The sequence below is a fragment of the Hyaena hyaena genome, unplaced genomic scaffold (assembly GCF_003009895.1).
Source record: "Hyaena hyaena isolate Hyena2069 unplaced genomic scaffold, ASM300989v1 scaffold_308, whole genome shotgun sequence".
Taxonomy (NCBI): Eukaryota; Metazoa; Chordata; class Mammalia; order Carnivora; family Hyaenidae; genus Hyaena; species Hyaena hyaena.
Genome location: NW_024080942.1, coordinates 1,355,482 through 1,373,262, shown reverse-complemented (window position 1 = coordinate 1,373,262; position 17,781 = coordinate 1,355,482). Strand labels below are relative to the sequence as shown.

General features: G+C 46.9%; 1 protein-coding gene across 5 annotated transcripts in view; it reads right to left on the bottom strand.

The window, feature by feature from the left end:
* GNB1 (G protein subunit beta 1) overlaps nt 1–17,781 on the bottom strand; it is an 87,002-nt gene that overhangs the window by 31,165 nt on the left and 38,056 nt on the right. For 3 of the 5 annotated variants that reach the window (XM_039248413.1, XM_039248409.1, XM_039248410.1), the window contains exons 2-3: nt 13,214–13,262; nt 253–355 (exon numbers count right to left, since the gene is read on the bottom strand). In XM_039248413.1, coding sequence (XP_039104344.1) covers nt 253–309 — 57 coding nt within the window. In that variant the 5' untranslated portion in view covers nt 310–355; nt 13,214–13,262. The remainder of the gene's footprint in view (nt 1–252; nt 356–13,213; nt 13,263–17,781) is intronic. The other 2 variants (XM_039248411.1, XM_039248412.1) reach the window with 1 other exon arrangement.

Here is a 17,781-nt window from a genome sequence, read left to right as displayed (position 1 = left end):
ATACAGAGACGTTTAGAAATTGAAAACATTTTTTGTATATTCAAATAATGATGTACTAGAAAACAAAACCCTGAAAATCACGTGCCAGGCCAAGTATGTGATTCCGTGATCATCTTGGGCCAGCGAAAACTCAGTTTCAATTCACCCCACTCCGCAGCCATTCTGAAACCCACCTTTTCCCAAACAGGTTAACACCTGACCTGAAATCCAAATGATTTATAAAATAAACTAAATACACATGTAGCAACATACCCTAATTTGGTTTTTAAGCTGCTCGGCCTCCTGCCGTAACTGGTCAAGTTCACTCATTTTCAGGTCCTAGTGCTCTTCAATGCCACTTCAAGGAATCTGAGATCTGAAACAGAAATGCAAGCATAAATAAAATTAATAAACAATGGAAATTAATGAAGCAGATAAGAAAAGGAAACAAATTGAGTGCTAGAATTTTATTATATATCAGAGTACCTTTCTTCAACATTCATCAGAACTTATAAAATGCTACCAAGGACTGGATTAATACATTATAATTACTATTATTCCCCAGCTCTGTACCTCAACATCATGTCAATGATGGTGAACCCATAACCTCCCCCCCCCTCCCCGGAGAAGATGTCAGGACGGCTGCACAGCAATTCTAAGACGACTCAGTATGGTATCCAGCAGGCCTCTGCTTCAGGGACAGTCTGCTCTCCCACCAAAATGGGTCCTGGGATCTCAGTAAACTCAGAAGCGGTACCTCGGTCCTTATAGGTCCAGGCCAGATTAGGCTTGGCCCGAGCAGCTGGGCCACCCATCCTTAGCTGTGCTCCACCTCAGTCTTACTAAACACTATTCCTTAAATCAGAGTTGCAACAAAATCGTCCTGTTAAACCAGAGACTTATTTTCCGAAGGCAATGTCATAACTTGGGGTTGCATTTCTGACCAAGAACATGACTGCGAAGTCAGTCATAATTACCAATGCATCACGAAGCTGAAGATATAATTACCAACATCTCTTAACAGTTGGCTCCCCCATGCAAACGTGGCTTATCCAAGGGCCTCAACGTCCTATGCAAACACACGCAGGAGATTTTATGCAAAAGTCACAGTTAATATTATACACACCAGATTCTTAATTAACAATAGCTATTTATTTTCTTGAGATTGAAACATATCTGGAGGAAACCGTCAGAGGACCAGGAAGCATACCTGTTAGGGTTTGTAGTCTAGATAAACTTCCCCATTCTGCACACAGGTGCTCAGAATAAACCAACATGGTTTCCATCACAGAAACCCCAGGTATACTTAGTGATGAAAACAAAAATATCTTTCCCAACGAAAAGTATCTTTAAAAAGTGTGTGTGGGTCCTTGGTTCCTGCTCTCAACCGTGCTGTCTACTCATGTACACAACAGGCCAGGCAGGAGGCAGAGGGGTGAGCAGGGCGCACGCCGGACCTCCAGAAAGCAACCTCGAGTCACCAGCACTGACCTGCAGTTAAAGTCTGGAGAACAATCAGGAAAGGCCCTACAGGGACAGGACAGGAGGTCCAGGCACCTCAGGAAGGTGACACACGGTGACACAGCTTCAGAAAGATTTCTGACTAAAATAGCCGTTTCCAAAGGCATTACTTGAAGTGGCTGCCAGAAGCACGTGGAAGGCTGCAAACAACACCTCCAGCCCTCCTGTGGCGCCGCGGAGGCTCGCGCCAGTCCGCACGTACCAGCTCTTTCGGACTGTGATTGTGAACGCTACCGTACACCGAGAGGACACAAGAGAATTTTCACAAGAGGAAGCACTGGTGAGGCGTCCTCCGAGCTCGTGGAGCGCCCAGGCTCGTCCTGCCACCGTCCACGTGCACGTGCGCACGTACGTGTGATCACGTTCCATCTCCTACACGAGTGTACAGAGCGGGGGCAGTTTGATTCCAGCAACATTACCTGCTTCTGATCACAGATCCCCCTATAATCAGTGCCCACATTTGAGTCTCAACAAAGAGACTCAAAATCCACATTTGTTCATTTTTAAGAAAACAGATATTCCTATTGCTACTAGCAATAAAAATAAATGTCCTGTAACACCCTATTTAATCTATACAATCGATCTGGTGAGAAAGAGAAACCTGCGGTTAGACATTAAAAAAAGTTTTTTTTAATTACATTCTCTATTCTCCACCTCAAAGATGAATTTTCTGAAATCAAATCTGGAAAAGAAGGTTTTTACAGACGGACGGACTTTCACGCACCCTGGCTTTGCGGTCACCAGGTGGGCAGTGTCCAGGAGGAGATGGACATGCACATCCACAGAAGGAGGGCCACCCTTCGCTAGAAGCCGGCGGACACCGACCCAGTTCACAGGCGCAGCAGGGAGCTGTGGGCCACCACTGCCAGACAAGTAGCCAGCCGATGCCCACCCAGAGAGAAAGCGGCAGCCCACCGACACAAAGGGGGCAGCCCACACTCAAATACACAGCGGGACTGAGAGGAAGCAAAAAACTTTCTACTTCCTAAAATTAAACTCTAATTCCTAAACTAAAAGTTCACCTGAATGCTCTTCTACGAGGATAAAGTAAATGAAATAAACAAGATACGGGCTACTGTATAAATGATGATGCTTCATCTTTTTAAAAGAAGGTTAACAAGTTACCTGGGCTCTGAAACCACGAAGCACACATTTTTTTGGTCCATACTTTTCAGTTTGAAAAGTAAAACCAGTTAATGTTAACTTTTTCCTAGGAGAACTATGACGTATCACTAAGAAGAAGGTACAAACATCTGGGGAAATGTCTTATGTTAAATCAAAACAAATTTGTGTGTAATAATTGTAGCTATTTTAAAAGAATAAAAATATATACTAGTTAAAAAAGACATTTAAAAAGACTAATCGCATTTTTGTTAGAATTATTGGTCATGTTTTCCTCTTCATTTCCCAAATATTGATGATATAGTTTATATTACTTTGCTAATTAAACGCTGTACATTTTAAGTGTTACTTACATGTGATCACTTTGCTTTTCTCTTCACTACCCTAGTTCCCCAGTGGCTTCTGGAAATCCCACCATCAGGTTCCGTGGCCGGGGCTCGGTCTCCCCTGCCCTGCAAAGTCACCGCTAAGCCCTGGCTGTGCTGACTTGGTACATTTCCTAGTCTAATCCGCTAAGACAGGACCTGCTGAGAGCCTCACATCTGTTCTTTATGACCCACATCTGCCATTAGCTTTTATTTAGAACTTCTGTTCTGGAAATACTTTTCATAGAAATTTAAATAACCTAAAAGCAAGTATATGATCTGCCCTAATTTAGATTGTATCCAACATCTTTGTAAGTCAAAGCATTAACCCAAATTTTGTATTCAAATACTTCACATTTGCAAAATAACATGCTTCAGGTGCCCCCTCACTTCACGATAAATGCAGCATCACTTCCCCCTGATCAAGACCCCAGTAAAGAACGGGCAGGAGGTTCAGCAGTGCCCCAGCACCCCAGTTACTAGCGTCGGCATTCATGCTGCAAGTTTGTTAATGATAAGATGGGGTGTTAGTATAAAAATGATTCCAAATTTGGGGGGCACCTCATGGCTCAGCTGGTTAAGTGTTTAACTCTTGATCTCAGCTCAGGTCTTGACCTCAAGGTCGTGAGTTCAGGCCCCGTGGAGGGCTCTGCACTGGGCGTTAAGCCTGCTAAAGAAGACGTGATTCCAAGGTTTGGTTCTGCCATATATGAGGAACGTGACATCAAATCACAAGCAGGGGTTCCGGAGGGTTCTCACTGGCTGAGGGGCAGGGGCGGTGGACTTCCAGTAGGAGCCGCAGCGCACATCTTTTCCAACCGGGGCCTGCACCTGACATCGTGTGGTACCGGCTCTCTCCATCAGCCTCCCCTCCTAGTATCCCCAGTTGACTTTAGTGAGGTTCCCCTCAATTTTCACACACCTCTGGAACTTACGTAACCACAACCAGCCCCATTGAGTATCCAGTGTCACGTGGGGCAGGAGTTTGCGACAATCGGCTCAGCCACAAAAGTGCCCTCCCTCGTCTCCAAGACAAAGGAGCATTTTGAGAGACAGGGATTTGCCCGAGTAATTTAAACCATCTTCTGTTTTTCTATTCTTCTCTCATGACCAAATCCAAGTTAATCTCCAAAATTATGACTGTGCAAACCCAAAGGGCAAACCCTCCCTGCCTCACACACCGCCCGCACAACACTGCGAGCAAGCCCGGGTCGGACGCTGCCGCCACGACCAGTCACAGGCCTGCATCCGTCCCTACGGCTGTAGCAGGTGCACCATGACACACGCTGCGGATACTGCACGCAACGCGACTCCTCCAAAGTACATGCTAATGTACTGAAGACTGAAGGACAGGCCTGAGGTTTGCTTCAAAGCAACGAGGATAAGAGGCAAAGACATAACCAAGACTGGCTGTGAGCGGGGAACTGCTTTAGTTCAATGATAGAGTTCTTACACTATTAGCTTTTGTACGCACTTCAATTTTCCATTATATTGTTTTCAAAAACGTTACAGACTCCAAATGTGCAGACTCCTGAGAGAAAATCAGGAAAATCTGAACATGGCCTGGCTGTCTGGTGACATCCAAGAGTTGCTGTTCTTTTGTTTGGGGTCGCAATGGGAGTAAAATCCTTCAATGTTAGAAATACTTCCTACTTATGGGTGAAATGATGTGATTTTGGAATTTGCTTTAATTTTTTTTTTAATTCTTGGGGCACCTGAGTGGCTAGTCGGTTAAGCGTCTGACTTGGTTTCAACTCATGTCATGACCTCACGTTTCATGAGTTTGAGGCCCCCATTGGGCTCCACAGGAGCCCACTTGGGATTCTTTCTCTCTTCCTCCCTCTCTCTCTCTCTCTCTCAAAATAGAGGGCGCCTGGGTGACTCAGTCAGTTGAATGTCCAACTTCAGCTCAGGTCATGATCTCACAGTTCAAGGGCTGGAACCCCACATCGGACTCTCTGCTGTCAGCACAGAGCCTGCTTCAGATCCTCTACAGCCCTCTCTCTGCCCCTCCCCCACTCATACGTGTGTGTGTGTGTGTGTGTGTGTGTGTGTGTGTGTGTGTACGAACATACCTGCCCGTGCATGCGTGAGCAAACTCCCTTAAAAATAAACATTAAAAAAAACTTTTTTTAAATTTTTTTTTTTTTAATTTATTTCTAGGAGAGAGAGAGAGAGAGACAGCGTGAGCAGGGGAGGGTCAGAGAGAGAGGGAGTCACAGACTGAAACAGGCTCCAGGCTCTGAGCTGGCAGCCAGCACAGAGCCCGACGCGGGGCCCAAACCCACGAACCGCGAGATCATGACCTAAGCGAAAGTCGGACGCTCAACAGACTAAGCCACCCAGGCGCCCCTAAAATAAAACTTTTATAAAGTGATAAAAATTTACATTGTTTTGATGATACATTACCATCCAATCAGCTTCTATGAAGTAGCAGGTATCAGAATATTCAATGAAAGAAAAAGTAAGCTTTGACCAGTTTTATATAGGTAAACAAATGGTAATGAAGATGAAGACAGGAAATGTAATCACATACAACATCCTCATTTGGCTCTGCGCTAACGATCCGGCGGACTTTTACATGTTATTTGAAAAGGGAGGATGTTGGTGCACCTCCCTACTAGGATACAGTGAATTTAAACTGTTTGCCCCCGGCCCTTCAGATTTCCCTGCTCCTAACTTCCGGACGCAGATTGTAAATGGCCCCACTGAGTTAAGTCCTACTGTCAGATCATGCACCCGCAGGTGACTTCTACTTTGCATGCTTTACATTTACGGATAATGCAGTACAATTTTCTTCTTACTTTACTGGTTAATGCCACTCAAAGTGCATCCCCTAGGGGCACCTGGGTGGCTCAGTCAGTTAAGCATCCGACTTCAGCTCAGGTCATGACCTCAACAGTTCATGAGTTGGAGCCCCGCGTCAGGCTCTGTGCTGGCAGCTCAGAGCCTGGAGCCTGCTTTGGATTCTGCATCTCCCTCCCTCTCTGCCCCAGCCCCACTCACACTCTGTCTGTCTCTCTCAAAAATAAACATTAAAAAGTTTTTTTAAATAAAATGCATCTCCGGGGCGCCTGGGTGGCTTAGTCGGTTGGGCGTCCGACTTTCGCTTAGGTCATGATCTCGTGGTTCGTGGGTTCGAGCCCCGCGTCGGGCTCTGTGCTGACTGCCAGCTCAGAGCCTGGAGCCTGTTTCGGTCTGTGACTCCCTCTATCTCTGACCCTCCCCTGCTCATGCTGTCTCTGTCTCTCTCTCCTAGAAATAAATAAAACATTAAAAAATAAATAAATAAATAAAATGCATCTCCTAAAGCATTAGGACAATGTAAAAATGTAATCATTCTCAGTAGAAATAAATTCATAGAAGAAGCATGCTAGTTCTGTCAACAGAAAAGTAAGACCCAAGAAACAATCTCTGCTGAAAGTGAACATACCTAGTAGCCCTACAAACGGTCTGACTACCCTGAGGTCCCCAACCAATGTTCTAGAAGGCAGACGAGAAACCTCACTACCTTTTAAAAATAAAGGTTCCGATGCTTTTCAAATGACAAACCTATACAGGTAGTTCATAAAGTCACTGATAGCTAAATGCCACTCACACTCAAAGTGCATTTGTGGGAACCTAACGTGTCCTTCTAGAAGCCCGTGCTCAGCCCCGACATCAGTGCCGTGGGAAAGCCTGTGCCCCGTGAAAGGCTGCCAAGGCCACTCCGACACTCATCTCCCCGATTTCCCAGTACTCTGCCAGCGCTCTGCTGGGGGTCAGAATAGACCCACCAAAAAGGACACAGTATCTGACAAAAGTTAACCAGGGACCTCACAACAACAGGAAAGCAATGCAGCATGGACAGACTGTAAAGCACAGTCTGTCTTATAACACAATAAGACTTTTTATTTAAAAATAATAATAATCCCTTTTGTAGTTCCCTCCCCTCCCCTCCAAAGATGTGCCTAAGTGAGAAGGCAGCAGGGGCAACAGTGACAAATTCTGAGGTTTATTTACTTAAACCCCTTCCTCAGAAGGCAATACTTCTACCTCTGCACGTCGGTTACTCACAGGCAGCTGCGCAATGTCACATTTACAAATTACTGGGGCGGGTGTCTGGGGCGCTCAGCTGGCTGAGCATCTGGCTCTTGATTTCGGCTCAGATCATGATCTCATGGATCACGGATTCAAGCCCCGCAACCGGCTCTGAAAGCTCGGAAGCTCGGAGCCTGCTGGGACACACTCTCTCTCTCTCTGTTCCTCCCCTGCTCCTGCATGCTCGTGCTCTCTCAAAATAAACATTTAAAAAATATAAAATAAATTTTACTATAAAGAATTTATACTTTAGAACATATTAAAATCAAATCTGGTAAGACGTATGGCACTGAAAGCTTCTTTAAAAAATTTCAAATACAGGTGACCCTTGAACGAGTCTGACCTGCACGGGCCCACTTGTACATGGACCTGCTTCGGTAAGTGCAGCACAGAGCTCTAAGTGCATTTTCTCTGCCTTGTGATTTTCTTCGTAATGTTTTCTCTTGCATATCTTACTCTAAAAATACAGCATATAACATATATAAAATACGTGTTAAATGACTTATATTATAAAGCTTCTGGGCAACAGCAGGCTCTCCGCAGTGAAGTGTTTGGGAAGTTAAAAGCTATTATGTGGATTCTCAACTGCACAAGATGGGGGGGGGTTGGCACCCCCAACACCCATGCCGCTCGACGGTCAACTGTATCCTGTGACTGCACTAAATAATTTCATTTTAAACGAGAACAGTTATTGTGCGTCATCTCCTTGAAATCCTTAAGAGGAACCAGTTGCCGCGACAGCTGCCCTTCTGGGTCGAGGTGCTGCCCCTTCACGGATCCAGACCGGAATCCGCAGCGGCCCGTTTTTAGGGGCCTCGTTCACCTGGTCCCAATGGTGTTTCACCTTTTAGCCTTGATGCTCCAGTGAAAGTTCCCTTCCACTCGGCAGGGTAGCCACGTTCGCCATGGGCTGACTTCTGAAGGCGGGGGCACAACTCATGTGTCTTACTGTGATGCTTTTCAAGTGACAGCATTCCCTTCACCATCTTGCTTCTGCAGCCGAGACCAGAGTGGCTGGGAGAGAAGGCACTTCTGCTATCGATAGTAAATAATTTAATTAAAAGAATTCTTTAATGTTTATTTATTCTCGAGAGAGAGAGAAAGAGACAAAAGAGCCTGAGTCCAGGCTCCGAGCTGTCAGCACAGATCCCGACTCTGTGCTGAACTCACAAACTTGAACTCACAAACTGTGAAATCAAGACCTGAGCCGAAGTCAGATGCTCAACCGACTGGGCCACCCAGGCGCCCCTATACTAAATAATTTTAAACTCACACTTATTTAAACTATGAGTACTATTTTGTGCCTGTTTAGGAAAATTCTTGAACTAGACGAGAACTTGAAACTTAGCCCACCTCATTATTTCTGGCTGACAGAGCACCAGACTGAACAGGGCGGATACCCCTGGTCACCTCAGAGGACTTGACAGAGCCCCAGGGAGCCGAGCCCAGCCCCGGCTCTGTAGCACTGCCTCTCGGAGGGGCCTCGGGGAAGGGGAAGAGACCACCGCACCCAGCGCCGGCCTCAGCCTCTCACACACCACTTGCCTTCTGAGTCCTGGAAGCAGAAGCAGCAGGACGCGCTGACGGTGGCCTGTCTCTGCCCAGGAGCTTTTACGGCTGCTCTTCTCCCTCTCCTGCTCCTCACCAGACGCCCCTCACCTGCCAGCATTCTTTCCTCCAGAGCCTCTTCCGGAGTCACACGTAGGTACGTCCGAGCTGGTATGTGGACGCTCCCTCCACCTGTGCCCAGCCTGGCCTCACGCTTCCTTCGAAAACCATCGGATTCTTCCCTCCCACTTGAAGGCAATGGCCAAGGGGTGTCCATGATTTGAAACACAGGCCGTGGGAGTGGAAACACACACACCCAGGAGGCATAAATACATTCTGGTTGACAGTGGGAAGACAGTCTGACTGAGGCCCCCGGGAGCCGATGTCTCATTCTTGCTGAGCGGAGCCATCCTATGCTGTCTCCTCTGCAGACGCAGACAGCCTGCAGCTTGCACCTCCCCAGAAAGTGACAGAAGCCAGACGCACGACCCGTGCTTTCAATACGTATTTCTTTCTTCTGAATGCATCTTGATTTTCACCAAACAGCTCTGATTCTTCGACAGCAGATCATTTCGGTTGTGGTGGGAACAGGTGCAGCCTGCCCACTTTCTGATCGGCGTGGAGCCCAGATGGAGAGCAAAACACTAGAATTTTATCAGCAGCACTCCCGGCCTTACTCTACAAACACCTTCTTCGTTCACTCACATCTGTTTATTAAGTATCTGCCATGGACAGAGGACACTGTGGTGAAAAAGACAAACTCCCTGTCCCTCCGGCTCTAAAAGAGTGACAGTCAAATGTCCTTCTGTGGACTTAGAAGATGTCTAGATGTTACCCCTCGGACTCCTAACCACTTCAGAAGTGAAAAGGGATTTCTGGTCTACTCGCAGGTCACTGCTGTGGCCTAGGAGCACATGCCGGGTCTGCACAATCTGGGGAAGTCCTACCAACTGTCTACACAGTAGGCAAGAGGAATGGGTGGAGTCACAAATGGCAAGACCACGCTTCGGATTCAGGCACCTCTGGAGTCACCAATGCCAGGCGCCATAAGCAACGTGGGACTGGCTGGCAGTGTGGTCATAGGACCATAAAAAGACGTTTCACTTCCCTGTCACCTGCACCCACATATCACTCCACCAGCACAAGTTCTCTGACAACGATGCAACAGCAGTTAACAAGGCAGCCTTCTGGATAATGTGGACATCTTTTTTCTTCCTGTGGCAGGTGCTGCATCGAGGGCAAGAGATCTTAGTTTCTCCATTTCTAGAGGAAGCATGTCAAAACTGCTTTCCACCTCGTTCAGGGGAACCCACTCACCAGGTGTAAGAGTGTCTGGCCCCCAGCCCCCTAGCCCCCCAGCCCCCGTGCTCACAGGCTCCTACAGCTCTTGTCCAGTGAGCTTGCCGTCTAATAGAGACAGAGTGTGAACCACTTACAGAAGTTTCCGTTTTCTAGTACACGTATGAGAAAGTAAAAAGAAACAGGTTAACGTTAATCTTAATAATATATTTATTTAATCCAATGTTATCAAAAATGTTATTTCAACACATAATCGATAGAGAACAATTACAAATGGGTATTTAACATTCGTGTGTCACACTATGCGTTTGAAATCCAATGTGTACTTTACATTTTGATTTGGACCAGCCTCATTGAAAGTGTTCCTCAGTTACGCGTGGCCAATGGTCACCAATCACCACAGTGGCCAGCATGGCTTGAGTCTGTCCTCATCTCTTCATTCCCAAGGGAGAGCCTCACTGGGGAGTGCGGAGCGGGGGTGGAATGCACTTTATCATCTTTCTAGAACAGCAAGAACCAGGCTTTCCCTGCATAAAGCCAATCCTAGTCGTCCCAATCAGAAATAGAGGCGTGGTCCCCATCTGTCCCTCTCACCCTGCCCCCTGCCCCCACATCACTTCCTTTTCGTCCCCTGACACATCAGTTACCTGCCGAGCAGAGCAGATGACAGCAGTCGGGTGACAGTGGGGACTGTGGTGGGGACCGTAAGTACTTTGGGGACAGCAGCTCAGGCAACGGGACCGCAAGGCCAGGACGAGCTGGAGAGCAGGTACCCCCACCGAGGACTCACAGGGAATGGCCAGTGAGCCTTTCTCCTGAGTCCCAGGTCCGGTGGAACCCACCTGTGCCACCATGTTCTCCCTCCACGTCCCAACTTGTTAGCCTATGTCATCTTCCTGCTTCCAGTGTCGAGCAAAGAACCTAGCACATACTGTCCCACCTTTATTTCAGAGCCAGAACCCATACGTGATTAATGTGGTCTAAGACACAGATGGCGCACAACCAGAAGGAAGATCCAGCAGGACAGGTGGTGGAAGCTGGAAATCAACCACATGCACCACAGAGGCGACGACCTCAGGAACTCAAAAACCTGTGAGGGGCTCTCACCGCCAAGCTCCCTGCCGTGCCATTTACACTCCATCACAGAAAGAGACTCTCTATTCTTACAATCACTCCCTGCAAACTGCGAGCAACACCCCTGGGTATCCGGGTTTCCCGCAGAAGCGGGTTTATTGGCCTCATGTGCGTATCCAGCCCACCTGAGCAGGAGGGGCCGGCGGGAGGCGGTGTGCTGGCCACGCGCTTGGGGCCTACGCATCCAGGGTCCCATCCTGACCCTCTCGTCACCAGATGGCCTCCACTAAGCTCCTAACCTCTCTCTGACTCTGCTATCTGGTCTGAAAATGGAGACAGTAAGAGTAACCACTCCTCACACGCTATGAGGAGCCCACAAGAAGCCACACAAGGCCCTTTAAAAACCGGACTGAACTATAGTAAACACTCACTAAATTGAACTCGTAAATGTAGTAGTAAGATTTTCAGCCTGAATTGATTTCAGAGACCGGAAATTACCTCCTCCTTCACCCGCCAGACTTCCTAGCCAGAGTCCGTGGAGCAGGCCCCATTGCAGAAGCCGAGAACACAGTGACAGTGGTGACCGTGAAAACAAAGGTTCACCAGGTAGACGTGAGACCTGCTCACACCGCTTTCTATTGTTCCTTTAGTTTTTAAAGCATAAATTATCTTCAGTGAAGTGTAGGTCACACGAAACATATGCACAACTTGACACCCGACACGCACAACACAAGTCAGCCAATGACCATCTCCACCACCTGCAGACGCCCCCCTGTGCCCCTGCGTGCGGCTCCACCCATTCGGCATCATGCTGGGAAGCACCCATGTCGCCGCACGTACAAGTCTTTATATGGACACCTGCATGGCAGGCATACACTTCACGCCTTCAGAAACTGCCCACTGTCTTCCAAGTGCTTGTGCCACTGTCCCCCCGCCCCCGCTCCCGCGTGCCCATCTCAGCGCCCCGTGTGACGGCCTGTTGACCATCTAGTAGGTAGACAGTGGTGTCTCCATGCGGATGTAGTGTCCATCCCCTGACAGCTGATGATTATGGCCGTCCTTTCAAATGCTTATCTGCTCTCTCTCTATACTCTCTGTTGGAGTGTCTGTTCAAATCACTTACGTCCTTCATACTGAGTGTAAAGTTCCTTACTTATTCTGTATACAAGTCATCTAAGACACGTCACATGCTAACACTTCCTGCCAGCCTAGGGCTGGTCTTCTCATTCTCTTAACAGTGTCTTGTAGGGGCGCCTGGGTGGCTTAGTCGGTTAAGCGTCCGACTTTCGCTTAGGTCATGATCTCGCGGTTCGTGGGTTCGAGCCCCGCGTCGGGCTCTGTGCTGACTGCCAGCTCGGAGCCTGGAGCCTGTTTCAGTCTGTGACTCCCTCTCTCTCTGACCCTCCCCTGCTCACGCTGTCTCTCTCTCTCTCTCTCTCCTAGAAATAAATAAAACATTAAAAAAAAAAAAAAAAAAAAAACAAAAAACAGTGTCTTGTCTTCATCTTGACAAAGTCTAGTTTATAAATGTTCTCTTTTAGGGATTTTAATTTTGATGTCATAATTAAGAAATCTGTGCCAAACCCCCAGTCTTAACGATCTTCTATGTACTCTAGGGTTAATATTTAGAGTCTATGATTCACTCTGACTTAATTTTTGTCTATGGTGTCAAGTTCACCTTCTGCATAGGGACAACCAATTGTTCAAGCAATGAATTTAGCCAATTTAGTTTTGCTTTTTAATTTAAATTTCTCTTAACTTACTCCAAGTTGTCAGAATGACACAAGAAACTGTATACCCCCCACCAGATTCCCTGCCCCGACTCTGTGACACTTTTGCTCTGCAACACTCGCTGCATACACACCGGGATTTTTCTCTGGATCGTGTGGCTTCACCTCTATCTGTACCACCTGCTGGTATTCTAACTAAGATTCGATTTGGGAAAAGGGCTCTCCCACTTTCTAATGAAAAAGTTGGAGAGATTCTGCTCTCATCCAGAATGTGAACTATCATCTCTGGGACCTTAACTCTTCCTTGTGAACACTGGACAGAGCCTTTCAAAAAAACATGTTTCTTCAGGAACAATTTGTTCTGAAAACCAACTATGGGCTTAAAAAAGAGGTGGGCAAAACTGTACAAAAATTAAGTTATTAAAATAAGAAACCCTGAAAAAATTTAAACATTGTGCTTTAAAAACTGACAAGGATCAATTACTTCAACATTACCTTATTTCAGAAGTGCTTCTGGTCTGGTCTCCAATGCATGAAAAATTGTCTGCAACAGACAAAGAAAAGGCTATAGATGCACTGCATTCAGGTTGAGAGGAACATTCCCTTCATTTGAAGGAGCACATACACCCATCCCTTCCCTGTCACTATTTCTTGCCCCAAACCACTTCACTCAGTACTTTGTATTAATTTAGTATTTGGCTTTTCGATGCGGAAAAGAACTCTGATCTCAATTACTTTAATTTCTCCTTTATTTTATTTTTTTAATTTGAGAGAAAGAGAGAAAGAAAGTGGGAACAGGAGAGAGGGGCAGAGAGAGGGAGGGAGAGAATCCCCAGCAGGCTCCCCATTTGGCAAAGAACCCGATGAGGGGGCTCATTCCCGAGACCCTGGGATAAGACCTGAGCCAAAATCAAGAGCTGGACGCTCAACTGACTGAGCCACCCAGGTGTCCCCAATCTCACTGTCTTTTTTAAAAAAATGTTTTAATGTTATTTATTTTTGAGAAAGAGAGACAGAGCACAAGTGTTAGAGGGGCAGAGACAGAGGGAGACGTAGAATCCTCCAGGCTCGGAGCTGTCAGCACAGAGCCTGATGCAGGGTTCGAACTCATGAACTATGAGATCATGACCTGAGCTGAAGTCGGGACGCTTAACCAACTGAGCCACCCGGGTGTCCCTCAATTTCTTTTTAAAAAATACTCAGAAATGCCTCATGCAAAATACCTTGAATCCAACTGAACAAAATGTTGGGAAGACCTATTTAGAATCCTGTTACTAGAAAAATTACATTATCGTAAAAACAATCATTACAATTCAAGAAGCTTCTAAAGTCCTGTCACCCAGACTTCGCCATTTGACAGGTAAAGGATCTCATCTGAATCTCAAAGGCAAGACTGGTTGCAAGTGTGACTGGTCTACAAGCGTGTGTGCAACCCGCCCCACCCCAGCCACTCCTGCCACTCCCGCAGAGGCCATCCAGAGCCCTGGCCCTGGCATCTAGAAGAACCCCTGACTTTCCTCCTCTCCCTGTACTGCAGCCAGAACCAAAGTACACTTAATTCTAGATTTCTTCTGGAATATCTTCTTGTTCTTTTTCAGAAACTAAATTTCAAAACATTTAAATAGGCTTTTATGATCTCTCCAAATTACATGAAAAGACTCATTCTTGATGATTCACAGATAACCACCTGCCTGTCGATGGACTCACAATCTTGTGCATCTACAAACCCCAGGCACACATCTAGTCTGCAGGTCAGGAGAGGCAGTAACAAAATAAAATGTCCCCCCAGTTGAACTGTGAGTTCTAAAATATTTATTTAACAAAATATTTTTATTTTGGAATTACACTGCATAAATTATAAGCAAGCACAAGCTCTTCTGTCAATAAAAGTTAAGTGTGGAAAGAAAACAGTATGGAGTTTCCTCAAAAAGTTAAACACAGATTTATTTGCCACACAATCCGGCATGGTCACTCTAGCACGTACCCCAGAGAACCAAGAACAGGTACTCGATACACGTGCACACATTTCACGGCAGCACTATTCACAATGGCCAAAGGCCACGTGGCAACAGCCCAAATGTCCTCAATGAATAAATGGATAAACAGAATGTGCAACAGCCAACAATGGAATATTTTCCAGCCACGAAGAGGCGTGTAGCACTGACACATGCTACAGTGTGGACAGTCCCCGGAATCATTATGCTACGTGAAGAAGCCAGACTCAAAAGATCACAAAGTGTATAGTTCCGTTTAGGTGAAACAGAAAAGATCCTGCTTCTATGAAAGAGGCAGATCCAGAGACAGAATGCGGTGGTTGCGAGGGTCTCTCTCCGCGTACACGTATGTGTGATGAATACTGCTTAACAGGTACAAGGGCTCCCTTTGGGAAGACGAAAATGTTCTGGAACTAGATAGAGGTGACGGCTGCATAACACAGTGAGTGTGCTAAATGCCACTCAATTGTTCACATTAAACCGGTTCCCTTAACATATTACAAACTTTATTTCAAAAGTGGGGGGGGGGGATTTTCCAAGAAAGGTACTTAAAAGAACAACCAAACGAGTGGGTATGGAGGTGGAGGAGGAAGCTGGAGATAAAGCAGTGAACTGGTGGCCACTGGCCTTCACAAACCCGCAGAGGGCCCGCCTGCCGTGTCCATCAACGACCGGGTCTGTAAGGAGGCAGTGGCCAACTCCCACAGGACTGGATAGATGGGGCCATTCTGGGGGCGGGGGGTGGGGAGCTGTCCTGTCCACTGTGGGATATTCAGCAGCACCTCCTTCCTCAGTGTGACAACCGAAACTCTCTCTGGACGCCACTAGGTGTCTCTGGGGAGAATATGGACTCAGGTGAGAGTTCCACCTTCAGACTGGTTGTCACAATTATTCCTGTCTCCAAATACAAATCCTTTCAGGTACTTTCCATGTCAAGAGACAGGTAGGAAAAAATTAAAAAGGAAAAATGTATCACAGATTGCTCTAATTCAAACACCTAGACTGCCTTGTGGCTCAAGGCAGGAAACCAAGTTCCCTATTCTTTTTCTTTGGAAGAAGAAAATGGTGGCGGGGGGACGCCTGGGTGGCTCAGTTAGTTAAGCGCCAACTTAGGCTCAGGTCATGATCTCACAGTTTGTGGGTTCGAGCCCCACGTCGGGCTCTGTGCTGACAGCCAGCTGAGAGCCTGGAGCCTGTTTCCGATTCTGTGTCTTCCTCTCTCTCTGACCCTCCCCTGCTCATGTTGTGTGTCTCTTTCTCAGAAATAAATAAGACATTTAAAAATTTAAAAAAAAAAAAAAAAGGAAGAAGAAAATGGGGAACCAAACCCCCATAAGCATTTCCCCAGCCTGTAGTTCTTAGGGGCACAGTGGCGGTGGGAGGGTGTGGAGACCACTATCAAACTGCCTCAGCCTGGATTCACATGTTCTGGATTTGCTTCTGGCTAAAGATAAGACTCAAGTGGGGCTCTTTTACTGACTATTCGGCCCAGAGGACAAGACCACGGTTCCAGACAGCAGCTCACAGCCATGTGATCCTAAACCAGGAGCGACACTCTTGTAGAAAATCAGGAAACTGGGGATTTAACGAAACCGAAGCCTGTTTCACAATGTCACTCTGCCTCCTGGAGGCAAAAGTAAGTGGAGAGGCAACGCACAATCTCACTCCTGGGAGCTGGGACACTGGGTCACAGAGGGCCGACAGGTGTCTAGGGCCCACCAGCAGGGAGTGGGGCAGTGCGTGCCCAGACCCGAGAAAAGACGGTTCTCAGGCGAAGGACAGCACCCCCCACCCCGGGTTACTCTGAAGCCTGGCTACAAGGGAGGGGTGTTGCTATGAAGTGGAAATAAGGGCTGGCGTGAGTACATGCTGAACTTTTCTCTCATCTTTTTAGAAAGCAATCCATAACGGAAGCTGAAGAAAGATAAAGGAAGACATAGACATAAAATTCAAGAAAAAGGTTAACAGTTTATGAAGCCAATTCTAGTCAAAATTTAAAATATGTAAAATTCAAATCATAGATTTAACAGTAAGTACAAATGTCTCATCAATTTTATGAACAAGTCAAACTTTTTTTTAAGTTTGTTTATTTATTTTGAGAGAGAGCACAAGCAGAGGAGGGGCAGAGAGAGAGAATCCCAAGCAGACTCTGTGCAGTCGGTGTAGAGCCCATGCGGGGCTCCATCTCACGAACCGAGAGACCATGACCTGAGCCGAAGTCAAGAGTCGCGTGCTTAACCGATTGAGCTCCCCAGGCACCCTGTCAAACATTTTTAAAAATCCAAATGAACAAGTCCTCACCCACCCCAGCAACCCTGCTTTGAGACCCCCTCCCTCGATGGAGGCAGCCCTGCTAGAAGGCAGGGGCCCTGCTGTGCCACCCTCGTCGCCTGAGGACAGCTCTACTGTGCTAGCCAGGTACAAAGCTCCAGACCATTCCCTCACAAAAGGACCAGACTGCTGCACACTATACCCCCTTCTTCCTAGCACTGTCTCGGGCTGACTCTTACTACACCTCAGACACTAGTCTCTGAAGTCTATCCAAATACCTTGGCTTTATTTTAAGTGATTTATGGGTCGAATTCCCTGAACATCTATCCATTCACTCAACAAATACATTTTCATACCTAGGATACAAGACAGTGCTGGATGCTGAGAACACAAGCCAACAAAACATGGGTCTCCCAGGCCAGGAGACATTAGCCTATGATGCCCGGGGACGGGGGGGCTCTACCAATACAAGTAAACTTAAGGGCTAGTTTCAGTACGGCCTGTGTGACCCGTACAAAGTCCTGGAGATACACCCACCGGACACCCTGCCCCCCAGGTGAATGGCCAGGACAGGATTCTAAGGCTCAGGGAACACGGGCCAGTGTGGAAAAGGCCACCTGACACAAGGAGGAGGGAGGGTGGAGACTCAGCCAGTCTCACCAGCTGTAGGCAGCTTAGCTCCCTTAGCTGAAATGCCTAATAGCCAAGTTCATTATGATTCCCTAGTTAAAATCCTACAGCAGGTTTTTAAAGATGGAATTATCATTATTATTAAAAATGTTTTAATGTTCATTTACT